Source organism: Sprattus sprattus (assembly GCF_963457725.1).
Source record: "Sprattus sprattus genome assembly, chromosome: 2".
Taxonomy (NCBI): Eukaryota; Metazoa; Chordata; class Actinopteri; order Clupeiformes; family Clupeidae; genus Sprattus; species Sprattus sprattus.
Genome location: NC_137921.1, coordinates 67,724,411 through 67,750,289, shown reverse-complemented (window position 1 = coordinate 67,750,289; position 25,879 = coordinate 67,724,411). Strand labels below are relative to the sequence as shown.

Below are 25,879 nucleotides of genomic sequence, written 5' to 3'. Positions count from 1 at the left end.
ACGTAAGCTACCTAGACCTATACGTTGTAGATATGCAAAAGTAGCTTATACTGAAAGAATGGTTAACTTGTTAGCTCACCAGTTTATTTTGTTGCTAATGTGGTTGGAGAGGACCGATAGCGTGAGTTAACATTAACCCGTGTCCTGGGAGTAATGATTCATGAGAGACCTTGAACCATTAGGTTACCTGAAAAACGTTTGAGGATACCTGGACACAGCGTAGCTATTGTAGTGTGCTCAGTTTTCGAAAACTAGACTTAAACTAAGAGGGATAACTATGACTAAATGTGACTAAAACTAATATGCATTTTTGTCTTAAGACTGAATCTAAAATAGCTGCCAAAATGAACACTGATAGGGGACCCCTTAATCTGCAATTCATGGTTGCTAGCTCTAATCAGATGTACTAACTAGGCTTATAAGAGAAGACTAACTTTTTAGGCCAACGAACACACTAGACCCTTTCACAATAAACGAGCAAACATGAGAGAAAAACAGAGCAAGCACACTCTCGCAGTTCGTTCACGAAACGCATTCTAGTTGTTTTGTGTTATGTTCTATATTTGAGTAATATGTGTAAGCACACTGAGAGCCACTGCACCCAGCCAAATTCCTTGTTTGCGCAAACTAACTTGGCCAATAAAAGCTGATTCTGATTCTGATATTTCTGGTGAAGACACATCATGTTATCCAGAGGGTTGTAATAGAACATTAAAGAACAATACCTTCATGTATTTGTTATTGTTATTATTTGCTCTGAATGAATCACAACATTTAAAAGTTGCCTCTTTCATGTGACGACAACCTTTTGGTTTTTGACTTTGTGGGACTTCACGTGATGGAATGCGGCCCTTTTGCTTTGAGTGGTTACTGGCTGGTCTCCCAATGAGCACAGCATCCTTGTCGTCGCCACCTGTTCTTCGACGCACAGGCGTGCTGTGCTTGGACAGGCTCAGGTGCACTATGGGAGCGCAGCGTGTGCTGTAGACTGCTCATGGGATTAATGGATTCATCGTTGAAGTCCATCAATTCAGAACAGTTTAATCAGAGTCAGGAATTCAAATCAAAGCATCGTTGTATGACATTAGTCTGTCGTGATGAGCCACCTTGGAGGCCTAATTAGGACACATCACTGGCATCTCTGCAAGGAGTGTAGAGAGTATAGTCTAAGGGGAAGGAATTGAGAATAACAATTACTAAGAGTAACCTTTCAGTAGATATTTCATCTTAAGAATGATCAATAGATTTTTCAAACTCTCTCTTAACAGTCTACACGGATCTGAGTTGAACCTTGCGTCAGTTTATGTCGTTTTTTCCGCCACCCTTTTCTCTCCTGTTATAGTTATGATCTTTACAGCCTCTGATCATAATGATCATGTTATAGTAACAATACACAGTTGATTCTTGAAACTTCCAAGAAACCTCCACTGGCTCTTTCATAGTATATGGATGATTCCTGTCAGTCTGCCGAGCCGCAAGGAAATCTGTTGTCATTTAGGACTTAAAATATTGTGTATACAAAAGGACAGAGAAGTGATAAACAATGTGCAATTAAAATGTTTGTGTTTCGAAGTACATTTAGAAAGATACACACACACACACACACACACACACACACACACACTAAGACATCGAATAAGGAGCAAGAGACAGAGCCGACAAACCTGGTCTACATTTAAGAACATTTATTTTCGCATTCATTAATGGTTACATCTTAAGTGCAAATAGTTAAGAGTCCATGGCTAAGAAAAAAACAGTAAAATAAAGAAAACAACCACACTGAGACAGAGTACAAAGTTGGACAGGTTCACCAAGCTGGCCGTCACTCGCTAGAGCTTTCCTCCCGTCTCTCTTTCTCGCACTTTTGTTTTTTTTAAAGAAGTGGTCTTGATGACGGTACCCAAAAACATGAGTCGTGTAATTCCTTAAAGAGTTATACAAAAGAACAAACGCTATACGAGTTAACCATTCCTAATCCGAACACTGCTATATATAGTCGCTTTTTTTTTTTTTTTTGTGCCAGACGAACACAAACGAAAGAAAAAATAAAAAGGTCCAAGAGTCAAGCTGTTTATATGTTTACAGGTATATCGATAGAAGAGAAGCCCCACCCGTTGCCCCGGCAACAATAAGCTTTTTCAATTTTATGATTTACTTTGTTTATATCTTTTTTTTTTGTTTGAAGAAGAAGAGACTATCACAGGAGAGCACTAAAGCTGGAGAGATCCTTCACGCACTACTAAGAAACGCCTTCAGCACAGCTGAGAGAGGAGCAGAAGAGAAAAAGGGAAAGGATGAAAAAAAGAAAAGAAAGAAACGTTTTTTTTTTGTTTGTTTTGTTCAGACTCTTGACTTCATGCACTTAATAAAGCGACACAAAAAACACACCTAGTTCTTTTTTTTTTAATTCATGTTACATGGTTTTAACATTGTTAATTTTTTTTTTTTAGTATTTTTTTCTGACTAGATCTTAGTGCTTGACATGGCCGACAGAGGGCGCTGTTTCGACTCTATCGTTATGACGACGGACAGCAGGGGTGGGGACTTCTCCTTTACAGCGTGGCTTCAGCTTCTAAACACCACAGTGCACACAAAATAAGACTATGTTCCAGTGATCATGTGGTGTGTGGCGTGTTTGTATTTGCGTTTGTATGTATGTGAGCCTATGTACGTATGTATGCATGAGTGCACGAATGCATTTATGTGTGTGTGTGTGTGTGTGTGTGTGTGAGCTCATGAGTGTATGTGTGTATATCTGCCTGTGTGTGAACGTGCGTTTATCTGTGTATGGGAGCCCTCCGATCATTCAGCCTTCCCTGGGATGGGGAAGGCACGAGCGATTGGGGGCTCTGAGCCTTTCCTGTGGGCTTTAGGGGCCTACTCAGCCTTTCGCTTGGCCCCCGGGATCTTCTCCTGGATCCTGTGGATATAAATAAGGTGCTCCAGTAAATAAACCCGTGGTCATTAAGGTCAAACCAAACATGACGGAATAACAATGCTATGAAATATGATGCTATGCTTTATTACATAATGTTGTGTTAAGTCATGCTATGTTGGGTTAATGGAATTTGGCAGACACTTTTGTCCAAAGCGACTTGCCGTACTACAAACTACTTGCTTCCCATCTACGGGAAGGGAGAATCAAACAGCATGGAATAACTATGCAATGACCTATGAACCAGGTTCATCATATACTTACTTCCCAACTACAGAGTTGACCTGAGTCCTTATTAGGCCCATGTACTGGTCAATCTGTGCCTGTGGGGGAAAGGAGAGAGAGAGAGAGAGAGAGAGAGAGAGAGAGAGAGAGAGAGAGAGAGAGAGAGAGACAGAGAGATGTTAGTGAAGAAGTGACACACAGTGTGATCAGTCTTCATGATGCTGTAAAACAAAAACAGTAAAATAGAGAAAACAACCACACTCAGACAGAGTACAACGTTGGACAGGTTCACCAAGCTGGCCGTCACTCGCTAGAGCTTTCCTCCCGTCTCTCTTTCTTGCAGTTTTGTTTTTTTAAAAGAAGTGGTCTTGATGACGGTACCCAAAAACATGAGTGCATGTTGCTTTGGCTCTTACCTGGTATTTCTCATACACCACAGGCATGGAGAACATGGACACCACAGCTGGAGGGAGAGAGGGGGAGAGAGATAGAGAGAGAGAGAGAGAGAGAGAAAGAGAAAGAGAGAGAGAAAGAATAAGAATAAGAAGACAGCAGTCCTCTAGACAAATCTGGCTACTTGTTTGTGTGTCCCACCATCTTGTGGCACTAGTATGGCTGTGGTGGAGGGTTGCAGTGACTCAGTGACAGCAGCATGGGTAGTGTGATTAATGATGTTAGGCATCGGCTCCCAGCTACTGATGAAGGTAGTGGTACCTGATATGGATGGTGATCTTAACGATTATTGATATCTTACATATTAGATACAGATGACAGTAGCCAGAAATAGAGAAAAACTTGACCATTCGACACATTTCAAGTGTAGTATATTGCTACTACTTTACTAACGTCACTGTATGAGCTAGCTAGCTGGCTTTTCATAGGTAATCATGATTACAGTTGTGTTATTGTAATTGGGAACAAAGTCTTTTCTGTTAGTATTCTTGATCCACTTCTGGCTAGCATCTTTGGCCCTCCGCAAGCCCAGGGCATCCATGTAAAGTGTATGGTTTCAAACAGGGGCACTCTTCATGAAGTAAAGGCTTGTGTATTTCACATTGAGTTGTTTTGTTTGCCACAACTGTTCAGCTGCATTCAGAATTACACAGGTGCTTCCTAATTTCCTTGACATCGTTGTCAAAAGTAACGTTACATAGAAAGTAAAGGTAAAAAGACAGCTTGCATTCACACGTGAGCATATACTGTATATATTTGTATACTGTACGTCTATTTTTATGTGAATCACTGTCCATATAATTTCTTTGTGCATGTACTTTCTTTGCTGTTAAGCACTTTGAGCTATATGGTTTTGTATGAAAGGTGCTATACAAATAAAGTTTATTATTATTATCCGCTTTGCGTCGTGCCTAACAACTCCCCTTACCTGTTCTATAATTCAGCGCAAAACACAGCTTTTTGGGGCTTGTTGTTTTATATTATTAATATTATTATGGTTGTTGGGAGATCACCACAGTGATGGTGACTTGTATACCTCCACTACTTCGCTGATTCGTCTATTCCCAAGCTTTCTGTGTTTGTTCTTCCCTCAGCTCCTCTCATAAAAGGTCAAAATAAATCTCTAACTTTATATATATATTTTTTTGGTCTTTTCAAGAGGAGCTGGTGGATGTTAGGACGCAACCTCAGCCAAAGAGTGACAAAACAACTCCCCCTCCATGTTGTGATTATGTCCAGAGGCGAGAGAGGAGGCCCGGGAGCACTTACCCATGATGAGCAGAGTGAGTCCGTTGAAGAGGGCTCCCACGTAGGTCAGAAGCCACATCAGAACAGCAAACTGCATGATGCACACAAAACAAACCATTAGCAGTCCGCGCTCGTCAAAGCAGACACTCCAGAGAGACCACGTGTATTGAGCTGCACATGTTATGAGTGAACACAGGCAGTGTTTTGGTGAAAAGAGGACGGAATATGAGTCAACAGCTGAGGCGCTTTTCACGATAGCAACATTGCTAATCCCAGTTTCAGCTGTTTTTGTTTTGTTTATACAAATGCCAATAACAAAAACAACAGAGACGTTTCTCTTTTGCAGTACATTTCATTATAGAAGATAATGGTTAATCTGTGTTGACTGGCGTGAACTATAACTGGCTCTATAATTCTAGATTTAATCACCATAAATATCTTGAATCTTCACTGATGTTATGACCTGTCAAAGCCTTTTCATCTAATCCCCGTATTGCCTTATATGTTAAACATAATACTCTGATATATGTTGCCTTATATGTTTAACATAATACTCTGATATATGTTGCCTTATATGTTTAACATAATACTCTGATACTATATGTTGCCTTATATGTTAAACATAATACTCTGATATATGTTGCCTTATATGTTTAACATAATACTCTGATACTATATGTTGCCTTATATGTTTAACATAATACTCTGATATATGTTGCCTTATATGTTTAACATAATACTCTGATCAGCAATATGCTTACTACCGTATATTGAAGTTTATAAAACAATTGGGTTCTATCGCGTTATTTAGCTGTTTCTGATTGGACCAGAGACGTTCCATGCGTTGGATTATCGTTGGATTAGCCTCCGGCCTCGGTGGCTACGGCCGAACACCAAACCGTGGGAATATCCCTTACCTACCCCACTCGGACTCATACTATAATAAATATCATACATTATATAGGTTAAGTGGCAATGTGAATGAGCTTTGACCTACCTTTAGTGAGTCCACCAGGTCCTGGACCAGGAAGAGTCTGCGCAGCTCCTTCAGCATGCTGTTGAGGTAGGACTGCACATTCTCAGCATACTTCTGCATCTGGTCCTGGGACAGGGAGATCTCCATATCCAGATATGCCCTGCACCAACACAGACAAATACCAGACAGGAGTCAATATGAGAGATAGACAGAAAAACATTTCCAAGTTTTTCTCCATGGTGGACGTTTTGTTATTTTATTATGGTTACTATTATGATAACTACACATACCGTGTCATTTTTTTGAGAAGTGTTTTCCTTACTTTTATTATTTTCTACGTTGAAGATTAATACTGAAGACATTTAAACTATGTAAGAACACATATGGAATGATGTTCAAAACAAAAAAATTGTCATCTAACATGTAGAAAACGATAAAAGTAAGGAAAAAACTTCCAAACTTTTGACTGGTACTGTATATACTGTAGATAGATGGATAGATAGATAGATAGATAGATAGATAGATAGATAGATAGATAGATAGATAGACAAATAGATAGATAGATAGATAGATATATAGATGGATACCTAAAACATGTGAATCTTTACATGCCACCACAACCTCTCATAAGCTCCTACATCTCAGCTTGATCAAAGATTCATGCACACACACACACACACACACACGCACACACACACACACACACACACACACACACAGCCACACACACACACACAGCCACACACACACACGCACACGCACACGCACACACACGCACACGCACACACACACGCACACGCACACACACAGCCACACAAACACTCTCTCTCACACACACACATGCACACACACGCTCACACACACACTCACTTGAAAGGGTGTCCCTCGTCTGTCTTCTGCACGGCCTGTAGCACGGACTTGTAGACCCTGAAGCTGATGGAGGCGGAGAGGGCGGCCAGGGCCAGGTAGGCCACCACGCTCACTACGCTGAACTGGGTCAGGCTGAAGAGCAGGAGCAGCACGCTGCCAAACAGCAGCCCGGACTGCTTAATGTCCCGCCAGTACAGAAGCTCCATCGCTGCACACACACACACACACACACACACACGGAGAGGGAGATGGAGCCATTAGATGGATGGATAGATAGATAGATATATATATATAAGAGAGAGAGAGAGAGAGAGAGAGAGAGAGAGAGAGAGAGAGAGAGAAAGGGGGCATTTTGATAGTTAGATAGAAAGAGAGAGATATGTAGATAAGTAGACAGTGAAATAGATAGATAGATAGAATGGGGCATAGATAGATAGATAGATAGATAGATAGATAGATAGAATGGGGCATTTTAATAAATAGATAGATAGATAGATAGATAGATAGAAAGATAGATACAGAAGATAGATAGAAAGATAGATAGATAGATAGAATGTGGCATTTTAATAGATAGATAGATAGATAGATAGATAGAATGTGGCATTTTAATAGATAGATAGATAGATAGATATAATGGGGCATTTTAATAAATAGATAGATAGATAGATAGATAGATAGATAGATAGATAGATAGAAAGATAGATAGATACAGTAGATAGATAGAAAGATAGATAGATAGATAGAATGTGGCATTTTAATAAATAGATAGATAGATAGATAGATAGATAGATAAATAGATATAATGGGGCATTTTAATAAATAGATAGATAGATAGATAGATAGATAGAAAGATAGATAGATACAGTAGATAGATAGAAAGATAGATAGATAGATAGAATGTGGCATTTTAATAGATAGATAGATAGATAGATAGATAGATAGATAGATAGATAGATAGATAGATAGATAGATAGAATGTGGCATTTTAGTAGATAGATAGATAGATAGATAGATAGATAGATAGATAGATAGATAGAATGGGGCATTTTAATAGATAGATAGATAGATAGATAGATAGATAGATAGATAGATAGATAGATAGATAGATAGAATGGGGCATTTTAATAGAGAGATAGACAGATGAACATTCTATTGAGACCTTGCTTATCAAGTTTCTTTGTTCTATTTGTCTAGAAGATTTTTCCAAACTGTTCCTCACATGTAGTGATGACATATTGATATTTGGCCCAGTCTCATGCACACTCGAGAAGCAGCAGACAGACAGACAGACAGACAGACAGGTAGATGGAAATAAACATTATAGAGTGTACTTTGAATTGCAGATGCATTTAAAACAAGGTCAGCTGCAGTAACTATCTATACTCTCCAACTATCTAGATTCTTCTCTGACCGCTGTATTATGTAGCGTCTCTTTCACAGGTTTTGTCACTCATAACATTTCCTTTAGGATGCTCGCACCGAACGGATCCTCCTCCGAAAGGAAACCGTGGTGGTCATGGTAACAGCCAGGCACCGGCTGCGTGATCTGGCAGCTTTGGTGCCTGCTCCTCTGAGGTGTGTCGAGCTGTCGCGGAAAGACCCGGTGCCAATCTCCAAACCTACCAAACCACACCCCCGCTAGCCTGAACCCACCAATAGACTCGCCCCCTAGACAATAGGATGACATCACTGTTTTTGTGGTAGCAGACGAGATGTTCCAGTCAGCCATAATAAATAAGATTTAAAGGAGCACTGCTTCTTATACACCAGGGCGTGTCAAAATGAACAGTAGATCTATCAAAAGAATACTAAAGATAAGCAACAGCAGGTACTACAGAATCCCCATAAAAAATCCAATCCACCTTCAAACGGGTTATACTATTTAAAATCTTTGAAATCGTATAAATCTTCAAATCTTATAAAATCATAGTTATTTTAATTCCGCACTTGCTAAGAGCAGTGTTTCGCATTACATCACCAAAAAAAAAAATATATATATAACGTGCAAATACAAGGCTGATGTAAACATATATATATATAACGTGCTAATACAAGGATGATGTAAACATATATATATGTAACGTGCTAATACAAGGCTGATGTAAACATATATATATATAACGTGCTAATACAAGGATGATGTAAACAAGGCTATCCAAGAACACACTGCTGTGTCACCTGCTCCCCTTGCACATGCTCAGTAGGTGCCTCTTTGTTTTGCTCTTTTGAGGCGCGGCCGAGGCCACACATTATGCAATGGGGAAGAGTAGTGGGAGGAGGAGGAGGAGGAGGAGGAAGAGGAATGAACCAAGGCAGCGCTGTTCCGTCAGCACCCAGCATTGGCATCCATTATTCATAGCGCTAGCGTCTGAGCTGATTTATGACAGCCAGGGTGCCAGCTTTATATTTCTGGAGCAGAGATCTGCAGATGAACCTTACAGTACTTTCCGTGTAAACACACACACACACATACACACACACACACAACAAACATGTGTGTTATAAAATCCTCGTCTCTCACTAGTGAATGCTACATAATGCAGATCTGTGAAGAGAGAAAGTAAGTAAGTAGGTAAGGCGAGGCCGGTAGCGCTTTTTCCATCAAATGGTGCCTGGTCACCACGGAAACAGAGAGGAGGCTGCAGGGAGGGAGAGAGCGAGAGCAAGAGAGCCCTGATGCAGTTGCCATGGTGACCGGGCGCTCTAGTTTTTCTCTCTCCCTGGCTCTCACAAACTGACTGCCAGACGGAGTAACGAGGTGCTGACGAACTGGAGGCCGAGGGGGAGGGGGAGGCTGCCCTGCCCTGCCTGGCCGAATGCTAAGACTCCCATGGAACTCGGTGGTATTAACATCACTGCCTGGCATCGTCAACACATGACATGGTGGGGCAACACCACCTCTGTAGTCATGCCAAACAAACTGCAGGAAGCAGAGAGATGTTGTACATGTGTGTCTACATCCCATGCCTAAAAAGCAGGGCTTAAAGGCTTAAGGTTCTCATGGGTAGGCAGGGATTTGAATGCAAAAGGTGATGTTGAAGTGATCAAAACCACCCTGTCTATCTGCCCCTCACCCCGAAAAAAAAAAGAAAAGTAAAAAAAAACATCACTTCACTTTTACCTTGATCAGGGCACCATCACAGTGGAGTTTAACAACATGGCAATGGGTCATAGCTACAAACGCCCAGCACAGTTTACAGTGTCCTGATGATGAAAGGAGCCTGCCAGTGTGTACAACATGACAGCTGTCACTCTACACAACGTCCCTGTCAAGCCAACATGCAGTCAGGCTTAGCTTCACAAGAGCTAAGAGAGAGAGAGAGAGAGAGAGAGAGAGAGTTAGAGAGAGATGGAGGAAGAGAGAAACAGAGAGAGAGATAGATAGAGAGAGACGGAGAGAGAGACAGAGAGAGAGAGATGGAGGGAGAGAGAGACAGAGAGGAAGAGAGAGAGAGAGATAGAGAGAGAGAGGGGGAGGATAATGTTGGCAAGCTGTGGGATAGGGAGAGTAACTGGCAAACTAATGCAGTGACTGAATTCACCTGCTGAACACACCAAATGTGCTCCTGTCTAGTTTAATCGCCAGCACTAATGACGGACAGCTTTGAGGGAATATTTATATTTTGGAAAGGGGGTTACTTTCATGAAAAGGGGATACTAATTCCCTAATGTAATAAGTAAGGGATAACGGCCGACGAGCTGTACAGTTCTACAAAGATAATGGACGATGCGGGGCAAAGAACTCCACGACACGCAGCAAAGTCTACTGGGGCTACTGGGACTACGTCCAAGGTGTCCGGTTATACGAACTTAATGTACACCCCATTAGCCAATAGAAAAACAGTATTTCGTTCCAGAGGGAGATAATAGGACGTACCTAGTTTCTTTGCTGACATCAAGATGTACAGCAAATACATCTAATTGGACAAACTAACAGGTAGGCAAATGTAACACTCACACGCAAGCACGCACACACACATATGTACGCACGCTCATCATGCGTGTCTTCACAGATATGACAGAAACATATTAGCGGTACCAGTCCATTCTATTCTGGGTGCGTTACCTGTGGTTACAGCAGCACTAAACTAGCTGCGAGGTGTGTGACTTCAGTGACGTGTGTGACGGCTGGGGACAAAGCCACGCGGTGACGGACGGACATGATGACATGATGCCAGTCGCGTCGCTTTGGGTCTGACTTATCTCTGGCCCCCCCAGGGCCACACAAAGAAAGAAGTATGACATCATCACATGCAATGAAGTCAGCCAGTGGTCACTGGGGAAGGCTGGGAACTAACTGGCCAGCAAGAGTGCACTGGTGCGGATGAGCTCCCTGGTGCGTCACCGACACCCATCTCAACCAATGGTAAGCCGACTGCTCTTTAAGCTCTGAAACATTGGGGCACAGAGAACGTGCCCCCAGTTGTGAACGCCAACAGCTGCCTTTGGACTGAGAGCAGATAAACATTAGGAATGCCATCATGCCTCTCACACCAATGTGTGTGAAAATAAAACACCAGCTCAAACCTCCCTTAGGACTACAATGGAATACATTGAGAAAGTGTATACAACACCACACAGAGAACCTCAAAAGCCAGCTCTGTCAGTACCTCAACAAGACACATCGAGTACCTCAAAGGCTTTATGTACATCCAGCATCTCAACAAGACCAACCAATGTCCAGTACCTCAAAATCTATACTGTATATCCAGTACCTCAAGAAGATATAGCTACATCCAGTACCTCAAAATCTATACTGTATATCCAGTACCTCAAGAAGATATAGCTACATCCAGTACCTCAAAATCTATACTGTATATCCAGTACCTCAAGAAGATATAGCTTCATCCAGTACCTCAAAATCTATACTGTATATCCAGTACCTCAAGAAGATATAGCTACATCCAGTACCTCAAAATCTATACTGTATATCCAGTACCTCAAGAAGATATAGCTTCATCCAGTACCTCAAAATCTATACTGTATATCCAGTACCTCAAGAAGATATAGCTACATCCAGTACCTCAAAATCTATACTGTATATCCAGTACCTCAAGAAGATATAGCTTCATCCAGTACCTCAAAATCTATACTGTATATCCAGTACCTCAAGAAGATATAGCTTCATCCAGTACCTCAAAATCTATACTGTATATCCAGTACCTCAAGAAGATATAGCTACATCCAGTACCTCAAAATCTATACTGTATATCCAGTACCTCAAGAAGATATAGCTACATCCAGTACCTCAAGAGCTATACTATCTTAAGCCAATATCTCAAAAGTCAAGGATACATCCAGTACTCAAGACCTATATCTTTATCCAGTATCTCAACAAGTTATATCTAGTACCCAGTGGTGTAGTGGTCCCCGGAGAAGTGGGTATACTCTTAATTTTTTTAAGCAGCCCATACAGTACAGGATAAACGCCCTGTTTTGAGAAGTGGGTATACTCAATCCTGACTGAAAAATAAGTGGGTATACTCGTATACCTGCATATATCCTGGACTACACCACTGTTAGTACCTAGTTAACAAGTCATTCAGTACCTAGAAGCAACTGTACATCAATGGCGCCAAGTGATATTTCAGCATTGTATGGTAGGCTAGCACATGAGAGGTGTGTGGAAGAAGTGTTATCTCCTCTAAATGGGTGAGCTATTTCCACCGACATCCGATGCAGTGTGGAAGAGGCCCGAGGGCGTGCGCTCGTCAACCGGTTTGAGGCACCTTCCCCACACCCATTCTGGGTTAGATGCTCCCAGCGGAGCTCTGCTTTTATCTCAATCATGCTGTAGTCACAGACCACTCCTCTGCTCGCCTCGAACACAGCAAACGATCTCGTGGAATGTCTTCAAAGTGAAAAAACCCGCCGGGGGTGGCAGAAAGGTGGTGCTCGGTGGGGGGTGGCGGGGGTCAGAGGCTTATTAATAATAATAATAATAAATAATATTTTTTTCATTCACAGGAATCTCAGAGTGCCTACATATTAGAAACTAACTATAATAATACAATAAAATAAAAAATTGTTAACATAAGCATAGCAGAAAAGATTTAACACAAGGCCAGAAATGCCTGCTTGGGACTGGGATGATGATGGATGGGATTGATGTCTCAGTACTGGGTGAGTGTTGTGGCGTGTAGTGATTGGGAGTTGGACTGGGATGATGGATGGGATTGATGCCTCAGTAGTACTGGGTCAGTGTTGTGGCGTGGAGTGATTGGGAGTTGCGATGAGGGTTGGGCTCGGTTGGCCTGGTCCAGTTTCGATTGCAATGAGAACAGCTTCTTAACTCTCCTCTCCCCCTCTCCTCTTGTATACTGTAGAAAGATGCCTACTAAATGATTCTGATGAAGCTAACTGCGAGGTTAATAAAGTTATATAAAAATAAGAAGGATGTAACATATCAGAACCACATAATGCTTGTTTGCCTGGTTTCATGTTAAACCAGCTCACCCTCATTGGAGATTTTTCTCATGTTGAATTGTTTTCAATTCAGGGTTGTCAAAATATGAGCAACACTAGAAACTGCAGTCTTCTTTGCCACTGAGGGAATTACAAAATAACTAATCTATCCAGTGGCATAAACCGTAAGAAAAGCAAGATTAAGATCCCACAAGCTTAAAGGACTTGAATATCAAACTCAGCTTCTATTCTGGCTTTCACAATCTTGCAGGTAGGGTACATTCTCTCATATCAAACTCAGCTTCTATTCTGGCTTTCACAATCTTGCAGGTAGGGTACATTCTCTCATATCAAACTCAGCTTCTGTTCTGGCTTTCACAATCTTGCAGGTAGGGTACATTCTCTCATATCAAACTCAGCTTCTATTCTGGCTTTCACAATCTTGCAGGTAGGGTACATTCTCTCATATCAAACTCAGCTTCTATTCTGGCTTTCACAATCTTGCAGGTAGGGTACATTCTCTCACACAATCAGGAGAGATAGAGATAGAGCCAAGATGGCCGCTCCCTTTGGCCACCACACCACTCTGTTCCACTGGCCATGGCCAGAATCAGATAATGCTGACATCACAGTTGCACTGTGTCTTAGCGCTGAAGGTGTGTCTCCCACTGGAACACACACTTCAGAGTCACTGCTTCAAAGGCCTGAAAGAACTACAGCTGATGGACGTGTAGTGGAGCGTAGATGTCACCAGCCATGAGGAAAACCTTTTTCATTCAGCCTCGAGTTCTCCATCTTTTTTTGCCAGCAAAAGTGCAAGGCTGAACAATTTCTCTGTTTTCTTTTATCTCGGCATTGCACTGGTTCTCAGAAATGGTTGAAATTTGGGTGGTGTTGAGATCATCACATCATCACACACAACACAGCATAACCTGGCTGAACGACATAACGACACGATAAACAACTCCTTCATAGTAAATGTCAGAAGCGATTGTCGAACAAAGACCAAAAATTGACCAAGTTGTGATCATTAGAAACGTCATCTCCAACTTCTCAGATGAAAGTGCATGCCAATTGCCAGAATAACATTAACCACACACATATTTCACATATGTGATGTTTAAACAAAATGAATTGCTCCTCTAAGCCAAACCTTTCACACAATAACAGTTTACTTCACCGAGTCTGCCATATAGTGTTGGCAGCATGTACAAAAAGAAAAAGAAAGTGAATTCATTGACCCATTCATTCATCCATCTTTCATCCTTCTTCAAATCAGTGAATCTGAATGGACACTAGTGACCATAGACACTGCATCCTCCTGCTGGAACATTCTAGAACCCCATAGTGACACTCTAGAACATTATAGGACCCCATAGTGAGACGCTGGAACATTCTAGGACCCCATAGTTAGACGCTGGAACATTCTAGGACCCCATAGTGAGACGCTGTGCCAACCGGACACAGGGAAAGGGAGAGAGAGAGATGGCCGCCTGCCTGCCTGCCTGCCTGCCTGCCTGCCATCCTAGCAGCAGGTAGAACACACAGACACACAGCCCTTGTCTCTTGTACACTCATAAACACACCCATATCACACAGCAGCAGCACACTCAAACACACACTTTCACTTGCACACACACACACACACAGCAAGCAGCCAGAACAAAAGACCTGCATAGGAGTAGCACATGCTGGAAGCAGCCCACACAGCTTAGCAGCTACATTACAAGAGCAGCAATGCATCGCCTGCTGGAGGTAGCCACGCCCCGCCACCACACAGCCCTTTTTTTCTCCCTCTCTCTCTCTTCCTCTCACTCCATCTCTCCCTCACTTTTCTCTGCTTCAATCGCCATGGCAATAAACATGACAGCCCAGCCAGACACAAAGAGGGAGAGGTGCTAAGGAGTGGCGGGCGCTAGCAAGCTAACGGAGCAATACTGGACACACCTGGAGAGCGCAGTGTTTTTTTTTTTTTTTGCATTGTCATTACATTTCTGTTGCTAATGTCCAGGCCCAGCTCTGCAGCATCGGAGGCTCTTTCAGGGGATGGAGGGATGGAGGGATGGAGGTGGGAAGGAAGGAAGAAAAAAAGAATGAAAAAAAGGGGGATGAGGAAAAGCGAGGCTAGAGGATCGAAAGGGTGTGTCTAGGACCTCAAAGAGCTGCCCCTCGATGGCCTGTTAATCTATCTGTCATGGCTGTATAGTGTTGACGACATCTCGCGGCATGCACAAAAAAAGTCAGAAGACGCACACACACACACAGAGACGTAACACATCCATCCACAGCCAAACACACACACATGAAAAAACACATCCACATGCACAAACACGCAAAAACAGCTCGGTGCTTCTGTGTGCAACCCACACCCTACCCCTACACTCTACATGCACCTAATCAGCCTCCCCTAGAACAACACCATCACAGAATCACACAGGCACACACACACACACACACACAGAGATACACACCCACATACAGATATATACACACACAGACGTTTCTTTTGCCTTTTCTTTGTCCCTTTTCTACCCATACCAGCAGGGCCCTGACACATGTATATTCATCCAATACCCCAACCCCCCCCCCCCAAATCTGGCTCCCTCCCCATCCCTTTATGCCCCCCCCCCCCCCCCCCTACGACCCCCCCTCCACCTAACAACTCCCCCGACATGCGTAGCAACCACACACCCACGGTACCCTGGCACTTCCAGTTGCTCCAGAAACCCTCCATCTTGGTGGAGTCCGCGGCGGCCGTGGTGCTGCTGCTCATGCTGTGGACCCGGAGCGAAGAAGAAGAACGCAGGGGTGGCAGAGGAGGAGGAGGAGAGAGAGAGAGAGAAAAAAAACCAGTGCGAGTAAGAGAGAGAGAGAGAGACGCACGCAGGAAGAGGAGGAGGAGGAGGAGGAGGAGGAGGAGCAGGAGGAGGGGGGGAAGAAAAGAGACGCGGAGAGATTGCGGGTAGCTCTTAACGGCTCCTGCTGCTGCTGCTGCTGCTGCTGATGCTGCCGTCGCTGATCTCTCTTTCTTTCTCTCTTTCTCTCTCTCTTTTGCTTCCCCTCTTTTCTCTCTCTTGTGCGCGCTTGCTCACTCACTCACACACACCAGTGCATGAATGACCCAATGGAGGAGGAGACACAGAAAAGGAGAGGGAGAGAAAGGGAGGGGAGGAGGGGAGGGTGGAGGGAGGGAGGGAGGGAGGGAGGGGGTGTGGAGGACCCAATACTGCCCACTGGTGGAGGAACAGAGAAATAGAGAGATGCTCAAGAGGAAAGAAAGAGGGAGGGGAGGGTGAGATAATCAAAGAGGGGGAAGTGGAAGGGCGGGTGGAGCGATGATTGACGACGGTACCGGCCAATAGCAGACTGCCATGAACACCGCAGTCTTTCAGCTGGCCAACAGACTTAAAGGGGCCTCACAGCATACTCCTTCATAATAAAAGTCCTCAGGACTGGAGACACGAGAATGAAACGGTTAACCCCACCCAATTTCACCAGACAGATTTGGGAGACAAATATCTTTTCATAAATATATATATATATTCCCCTCATCCTGCCTCCCTCTCTCGCTTATCCACCCTCTCCCTTCGTTTTTCTCTCTCCCTCTCTCTCTCCCCCCAGTTTTCTCTCTTTTTTTAGGGCAGATTATTAGTAATCCTGTGGAGGACACCAGGCCAGCCACAGACTAAAATCTGCTCTTTGACTGAGACGTGAAATTAAAAAGAAAAGAAAAAAAAAAACAACACCATCCGCAGAGATTTGAACTTGTGTTTGTTTATTCGTGTTATTTCTCCCGTTCTTGAGCCGGTTCAAGCTCTGTTTGTGAGATTTGGGAGGTCTCAGTCCGTTGGAACAGCTGCAATAACAGCTGGTCAATGAGCGGAGCTTTTCCAGTTGCATTAGTGGATGATGTTGAAATGTTGCTGGAATATTGTCAGGTGTATAATAGTAATGCCCTGCTTCGGAGAATGACCATGCTGCACCGACAATCTGTGTGTATGTGTGTGTGTGTGTGTGTGTGTGTGTGTGTGTGTGTGTGTGTGTGTGTGTGTGTGTGTGTGTGGCGAGATTGTGTGCAAGAGAGAGACGGTGTGTGTGTGTGTGTGTGTGCGGAGAGATTGTGTGCAAGACAGAGTGTGTGTGTGTGGGTGTGTGTGTGTGTGTGTCACAGGCACAGCCCTCGTATCTCTGCATCTGGATGAGTTAATCTCTCTCCAGGGCTCAAAGATGACTAACCACTTCTTCCAGAAATGCCTGCAGTGATGTATCCTGTCCTCTGTAGTGTGTGTGTGTGTGTCTGCTTGCTGGAGTGGGAAGTGTGTGTGCCTGTTTGCTCTTACAATTATAAACACACACACACACACACACACACACACAAACACACAGACACACACACACACACACACACACACACACACAGAGACACACACACACACACCAGATCATTTCTACTGCAGCATGTCACATGTTCGCTGTTTCCATGGTTTTAATACTCAGAGCCTAAATAGAGAAGCATTCTCCTTGGCCCTACATCCCCCTTGATGATGGCAAACGAATGTGAATGTGTTTGACACTTGTTTTTATATTGGTATACGCAACACAGCTAACACACTACATATATCTATCCAAGGAGTGTGTGTGTATGTGTGTGTGTGTGTGTGTGTGTGTGTGTGTGTGTGTGTGTGTGTGTGTGTGTGTCTACGCTTGTGGGGGGTGACATCATGAGGGGAATGTCTTAAAGCCAGGAGGATGACTCAGCATTTGGTCTGTGGGTAGCGCAGTGTGTGAGGAAACTGCTGCGCTTGCCCATACACTCATCTGTATGCAACTGCATACACACACCTATACACACACACACACAGACTCACACACACACACACACACACACACACACACACACACACACCTATATACACACACACACACAGACTCACACACACACACACACCTATACACACACACACACACACACACACACACACACACACACACACACACACACACACACACACACACACACACACACAGAGACACACACACAGACACACACACACACACACACACACACAGACACACGCACACAGACACACGCACACACACACACACACACGCGCGCGCTATCACACACACACACATCTTAACTCTTACCAAAAAACACTTCTATTGTGTTGGCACTTGGCACAAATCTATCCTTCTGTCTTTTTCAATGTCACTACATGTCCTTTTCAGTAGAAGAAATAGGTCAGTTTTACCCTGAGTAAAATCACTGTAGGAAACAATACAGATGTTTCTTTCTAAACAGGTTTGATGATGTCACACAGTGCCCCTCATTGGCTGACATGTCTTTCAGTCAAACATGGCCCACAATTATAACAAAAAACATTCAACAACAATTCACACTTGATTCTCTTTCCCTCTCTCTCTCTCTCTCTGTCTGTCTGTGTGTGTGTGTGTGTGTGTGTCAGAGTATGCATGGTGGGGGGGGGGGGGGGGGGGAGGCGAGTAGCCTGTTCTTGCTTACTCTAGCATTAACTAAATTACATGTCCACGTCCAGACAACATGTCATTTACTTTAACAATCAGTTAATCAGTTTACAGTTTTTTTTAAACTGCTTTACACACAAAATGTTGACATGTCACACCATTTCTGAAACCCATCAATGAGCAAAACCCCACACAGAATATGTGTATGTACTGTAGAAGCTCATGGTTAGCCTTTAAGGCACAGCACTTCAAAATGCAGGAAATATGATGTACCCCTTCTGTAGGAGACCATTGCTTATGGTGCTGGTGCTGGTGAGTTGCTGTCACAAGACCCAATTAGGAGGCTGTCTGGTTTTATGTATCATTTACAGTACCAGTCAAAAGTTTGGACACGCCTTTAATTCTTTTGAGAAGTGTTTTCTTTACTTTTATTCATTTCTACATTTTAGATTAATACTGAAGACATTTTAACTGAACACATATGGAATGATGTTTCTAAACAAAATAGTGTTATCTACCATGTAGAAAATTATAAAAAAAATAATGATGTGTTTATCTTTCACTCCATGTATTGCTCCTGCTGCTTGCCTTTATTGATTTTATGTAAAGCACTTTGAAATGCAACTTTTGTATGAAATGTGCTATATAAATAAAGTCTTACTTACTTACTCTGTTTGGCCACACTCCCAGGGGGAACACACACTGCAAAGCCTCCCCCCTAATGAGCATTGATGCTTTAGCCTTTAATCATAAATGCTCAAACAGTTCTTTACTGAGCATTTAAAGGAAATGGTCATTATGCTGACAACCAACCTCTGCCATGTTTTTAAATCTCTCATTTTTATCAAGAACACAAATGTGTAAAATCAAAAGTCCTTCTAGTGCCCATGCACTATGGGTGTGCAATGTGGCAATCTTCTCAATAAGATGGCTGGAGTTGCTCAGATGGATATGGGTATCACAGTATCACAGGCTTGGTGTGGGAACACACACTCTACATAGTGTGAATCTGACTCAGATGCACCTGTTTAAATAAATAAATAAATCCACAGTTTCAGCATAGACCCCAGAGACTTCATCACTGCCTAAATTATTTCCCCATTGTTATCAGTGATTGTGCTGTCTTAAAATGTGCCAATGCGGCCTACTTAGGTAGTATCCTGAGGCAGGAAGGAAGCATCTGAATGGTTGTTTAGCCTGCTGCTAGCTGTTAACGCCTTCTGTCTAATCAGTGAAGTCAGCATTTGTCAACATGATCTTTTGAGAAACTGAAGACATAATACAGGTTTTGGGGGCGGGGAACAAAGATACATTCATCTATAATGTAAAGCTTCGGCTAAAGACGCTAGCATTGGTGACGATTGTCTGATGTGGTGCTCTTGGCCAATCTCCCTGTAGGAGGTTGTTTTGAAGTCTTTTCCAATTTAAGATGTTGGAACATTGTTCTCCTCACATCCAAAAAACACAACAGCAGCTCTTTGTGCCATGCTACCATATGAGACTCATGATAAATTCAAACCCTCTGATGATTTAATGTGTCTGCAGGTTAATTATTCATGAAGGGTTGTGGTTAAACATTTGTGTTCCGAAAGCAGCATTAAAGCGAACTTGGTTGTGCGTGACTACATTTCTTTCCTTCTGTACACTGCCCTTATGACCTCACCCAGTCACGTAGAAACAGCACTGTGGATACTTCCCTATACGAACAGTGCACTAGCTCAACAAACCATGAGTATAATCTAATAGGAAAACATGGCATATATTTAAGGTTCTTTTTTTTCTTCCAATCAGTGTCCATTTCTTTAGGAGCAGAATACTTATTTGAAGGTTTACCATAATTCTTGATCAAGTATGCATACTATATGTGTGAAACCCACTTAGCCTTTACTCAAAGATTTTAAAGATGTTTAATGGATTGTGGTCATAGATCAGCGGTAAAGATGCCAATCACAATGCAGGATGTTTCAATAAATGATCAAATACTAAAATATACTCTGATATCTTTTGTGTTCGGCCCAACATGGGAGGGAACCAGTGCAGAAACTGATGTATGATGTACTGATGAAAAGTGCACTTGAATTACTTACTGTATCCTATTGAATGGTACCAGGGCTTATCTTAAGGCATAGGTTCTTAACCTGGGTTCGATCGAACCCCAGGGGTTCGTTGAGCCACCTTCAGGGGTTCGGCAGGGGTCAAGACACACACAGTATAGCCCTGTTCAGACTAGCAATGTTTGCCCGTTTTTATACATACCTACGTTTGGAAAAAAATATATTTTTCAAATTACGAAGGGTTCGGCGAATGCACTAATGAAGCTTGCAGGGTTCAGTACCTCCAAAAAGGTTAAGAACCACTGTCTTAAGGTATCAATTTAATTTAAGATACACCTGCGTGTCATTTAAAAAAGGTTCTTAAAAGATGCAAAAATGAGGGTGTGGCATATCTGAATGAAATATGAATCAAATTTCTCAAATCAGATTAGGTAATCATTCAGCAAACAACTTTTGTTGCCTAAGCCAGCATGATTATGCAATTTGGTAATCCTAAATGTCACGCGCATCACCGAGATTTAGATATTTCAGATGATGGGTATATTACAAACTGTGGCAAAAATCAAGCGTCATCTTCCTTCACATGGAAATTGTAAAATTCCTTAATTTCCTGTTATCACAGAAGAGGGATTTTTTTTTCACCCATAGCTGAAATGTCTTTGAATTAAAAAAAAAATGATAATCTTTCAATCCTAAAATCCATTGTACAATATAGCTGTCACTAAACCGTTCTTCTACCTCTTCAAGTCTACTGATATGTGCTTTGGAGGAGCCTAATTCCATGAACCGCCCGCCTTACACACTGAAATACCAAAGATGGCTGAAGGGCATAAAATACAGGGGAAGAACAAGGACAGCTTCATAATGACCTAAATTACTTGATTTTATTCTACATTTGCAGCAGCAATGAAAAAAAAACCACACAGAGTTATTGTACCCTCATCACCAGCACTGATAAAAGCAGGGAGTGAATCATAGATGTATAATGTTGACCATTATATTAAAGGGTTCAGTGTGTTAAGCCTATACTAAGAATTGAAATATATTATCATTAGAAATAGGATGTTTTTTTTTTTTAAATACACAATTGTCTTTAACATTCAGACTCTGCAAAGAGGATGCAAGTTCACTGTCGACCAGTGGATAGACTTTACACCGCTAAAATCCATGACTCATATTTGCTGGCTTGTATAACTTCATTGACATGACACAAGATACAAGTTAGACCCTCACTATTTATTTTCTGTGCATTCAGGTGATATCCTGTCACTGTTCCCCCTTGTGCAGTGATAGGGTCAACAACAATGTTCTTCTGGTAATGATATCAAATTACTGATGACAGATGTCTTCAGTCCAAGTAAAAGTCTACCAAAGGGCCTCCAGTGTCGGTCCAGAAGCATAGAAAACAGTTTCATCCAAACTTGCCATGGAAGCCACAGAACCTGAGGTCACGTCACGTCGACCTCAATATCCGTCACACCTGACAGCATCACTAGAGGCAGGTGAGGTGCTGCAGTGGGCAGGTAGCCAGGCCCAGCCAGCGGGGACGTTCACCGGGGGATTCCATCACGAGCATCAGAGCCAGGCAGCTACTGGCCCTTTAGTGGACCAGGTCCAGATCTGTGCCGGACCCAGGCCATACACGGGCCAGAAACGGGCTCCTATCTTGGCAGACTGCATTTCACTGCATTTCACTGCATTACACTACATTACACTACATTACACTGCATTACACTGCATTACACTGCATTACACTGCATTACACTGCATTACACTACATTACACTGCATTACACTGCATTACACTGCATTACACTGCATTACACTGCATTACACTGCATTACACTGCTTTACACTGCATTACACTGCATTACACTGCATTACACTGCAATACACTGCATTACACTGCCAAGCCTGTCTATGAGTCAATGCCTCCCTGTAGTGAAACATGAGGACTGAAGCAAGGCATAAAGCTCCACAACACTGCAGCCTGCAGCAGGAAGGCTGTTCATATATGACTGGGTACAGATGACTGGGTACAGATGAGTTATTGAAGATCATATCAAAAGCTCAGCCATTCTGTTACAATAACAGTCGTGTGCGTTTTTCCACTGCAGCCTGAGTTACAAGTAAAAAGATACATAAAGCCTAAGAGAAACGAACAAAGGCATTTCCCTTCGGTTCATGAATCTTGCACAATGTAGACATACTATCTGCTAAAATATTAGTTTATTTACTGTATATCTAATTATCTAAAACAAGCAAAAAAAAAAATGCTGTCATGATTTGTGCTGCTGTGTCCTTGGAGACGACAGTGCCTGGGACCCCGCCCACTTCCACCATCACGGCTCTAAATAAACCTCTCCTACTGACTGCTGTCGCCATGGCAACCACAGGCACTCGCTGACAGCACGGGGCGAGGCGAGTCTCTAATGCTTTTGTGCAGCTTCTACACACTGCAAGCATGCACACACGCACACACACACACACACACACACAGACACAGACACAGGCACACACACAGACACAGACACAGGCACAGACACAGACACAGGCACAGACACACACACAGACACAGACACAGACACAGACACAGACACAGACGTAGACAGGCACAGGCACAGACACAGACACAGACAGGCACAGGCACAGACACAGACACAGACACAGACACAGACAGGCACAGGCACAGACACAGACACAGACACAGACACAGACACAGACAGAGACACAGACACAGACGTAGACAGACACAGTCACACACACACACACTCAGGCACAGATGCTCACACACATAGATACACACACGCACGCACTGGTGCAGATGCACAAACAAACACACACATATGTACTCACACATGTTCAAATACACAACCACAATTCTTCCCCCAAAAAATGTCCCCCATTCCCAATGTGCAGTCAAAGCACTCAGTGTGGTGAGACCAGGGACATGTCCAGTTCAGATGCCTGCACGATGACACAGGGAATTTATGAGCTGAACTGGTGATGAAGAATGAGGAGCGTTTAGATTTCAATGTCTCACTCTAACCAGCAGAACGACATGAATCTCCATGGAGATGTAGAGAGAAAGCGAGGAAGGGAGAGCGATAGACTGAGAAAAAAAGAAGAGAGAAGAGAGACAGAGAGGGAGGAAGAAAAAGGGATAGTGTGAATGTGTTTAAAAGATAATGTGTGTGGGTGTGTGTGTGTTATGGAGAGAGCGAGAGAGAGAGAGAGAGAGAGAGAGAGAGAGAGAGAGAGAGAGATTAAAGAGAGAGAAAGAGAGACATGGCCTCCCTAGGATTCCGCTGCCATTGCTTCAGCTTTCTGTTTCCCTGACGACGAATCAGAGCTCACCCAGCATACTGGAACCTTCCCTACCTAAAAATAACCTCTTTATCAAGCGCTCCTCTGTATCTGAGCAATCCTGCACCTGACACACACACACACACACACACACACATACACATTCACACACACACACACACACACACACACACTCACACACACACAACAGAATAATTAAACAGTCAATACATTCTGGTTGTATAAATGACATAATGAGTCATAGTCACACACTGTAAGCTAATTGAGGTTGACCCCCTTATTTATATCTTCACACACACACACACACACACACACACACACACACACACACACACACACACACACACACACACACACACACACACACACACACACACACACACACACAGATCAAGCGGCACTACATTTCATCTCTTCAGCTCATCCTCCCACTTCCATCTCCAGAAAGGCTGCGCCACATAGCGACAGCTTGCCGCCATGACTACATGGCTATATTATGGGATGGCAGATGGAAGCCGCGGAAGAGTACAGCGTGATGTGCTGAGACCTCTGCTGGTGACCGTTGGCATAACCACAACCCCACCCTCCCCAAACACAAAAAACCCTCCTCCTCCTCTTCATCATCATCGGTGCCGTCGCCATTGCTACTGCCTTCACCTCAGTTTCTGGAAGCTTCCATGACACACTAAGGAAGAGACAGGAGACAGACCGGGGAGGGAGGGGGTAGAGGAGAGAAAGAAAGGGATGAGAGAGAGAGATTCACAGACATGGAGAAAGAGAGAGTGACTGAGAGATAGAGACAGAGAGAGAGAGGAAGAGAGATAGAGACAGAGAGAGAGAGAGAGCGAGAAGGAGAGAGAGAGCTTCCTCTTCAAGGACTCCAGACAGCCTCGCCCCGGTGTGGCGCAGCACACAAAAAGCCCACCCCGACCGACACACACTTCACTCCATCCCAAAATGGCTGACAGAGGACGCGCCGCGTGTGATAACGGCAACAACAATGCGCCACCACGCCTGCCTGGGACATTTATATTGATTAGAGAGAGAGAGAGAGAGAGAGAGAGAGAGAGAGAGAGAGAGAGAGAGAGAGAGAGAGCTGCCTCATCCCTGCCCTCTAGCTGACGCAAAGCTCTCATTTAGTCTATGAGCTGCCATTCAACACTAGTGTGCTATGTTAGACAATGTCCCTGCCTGTCAAAGGGATATCCATCAGCATATTATCAAGATGATCACAAATAGAATACTACATCAATATTCAATTCATGTTTATTTCAGGATTCGGCTCTTCTTTGGTTAGTAAATACTGTATACTAATATAAATTACAGTTATTATTGTTTACAATTTATATTCTACAGGGATTATTGTTTGGTTTTGATTTTACCTCACGTTTAAAGCACAGGTTTATGGTATAAGCATACCGAATATGAAATGATTTAGGCCACTGAGTTATAAGCCTCTGTGAGAATAATAAACTTAAATCTGAAATTAAATGTGTAATTTAAAACTTCGCCATTTGGTTCCAACATTGAAATGTTGGTCTTGAATATATTCAGACATATTTCCAAAAGGAAGGTAGCAGGGAAAGCTTAAGCTGGGTATGGAAACATTGCTAATCAAACCAAGAATGCTTTGACACCTCACTGTCAATATTCCTTTCCTTCCTGCACTGTCCTAACTTTCTCCCTTTCTCCCTCCCTCCCTCCCTCCCTCTCTCTCTCTCTCTCTCTCTCTTTCTCTCTTTCACCCTCTTTTCACAGTCAAATTTGAATTCTAATCACATTAGTGTGGGGAAAGCTGTCTAGAGGGCAGTGCGCGTGGCTGTGTGTGTGTGTGTGTGTGCCAGAGGCGGAGAGAAGGAGAGCTCACTAGCTGACTCAACGCTAATTGAAATGCCAAGGTAAT

General features: G+C 43.1%; 1 protein-coding gene across 1 annotated transcript in view; it reads right to left on the bottom strand.

Moving 5' to 3' along the window:
• Window positions 1-1,670: 1,670 nt before the first annotated feature.
• rtn1b (reticulon 1b) overlaps window positions 1,671-25,879 on the bottom strand; it is a gene marked incomplete at its 5' end in the record, with an annotated part of 54,369 nt that continues 30,160 nt past the window's right edge. The window contains 6 exons of the mRNA XM_080832881.1: window positions 1,671-2,920; window positions 3,200-3,258; window positions 3,577-3,623; window positions 4,883-4,952; window positions 5,859-5,997; window positions 6,708-6,915. Coding sequence (XP_080689007.1) covers window positions 2,878-2,920; window positions 3,200-3,258; window positions 3,577-3,623; window positions 4,883-4,952; window positions 5,859-5,997; window positions 6,708-6,915 — 566 coding nt within the window. The 3' untranslated portion in view covers window positions 1,671-2,877. The remainder of the gene's footprint in view (window positions 2,921-3,199; window positions 3,259-3,576; window positions 3,624-4,882; window positions 4,953-5,858; window positions 5,998-6,707; window positions 6,916-25,879) is intronic.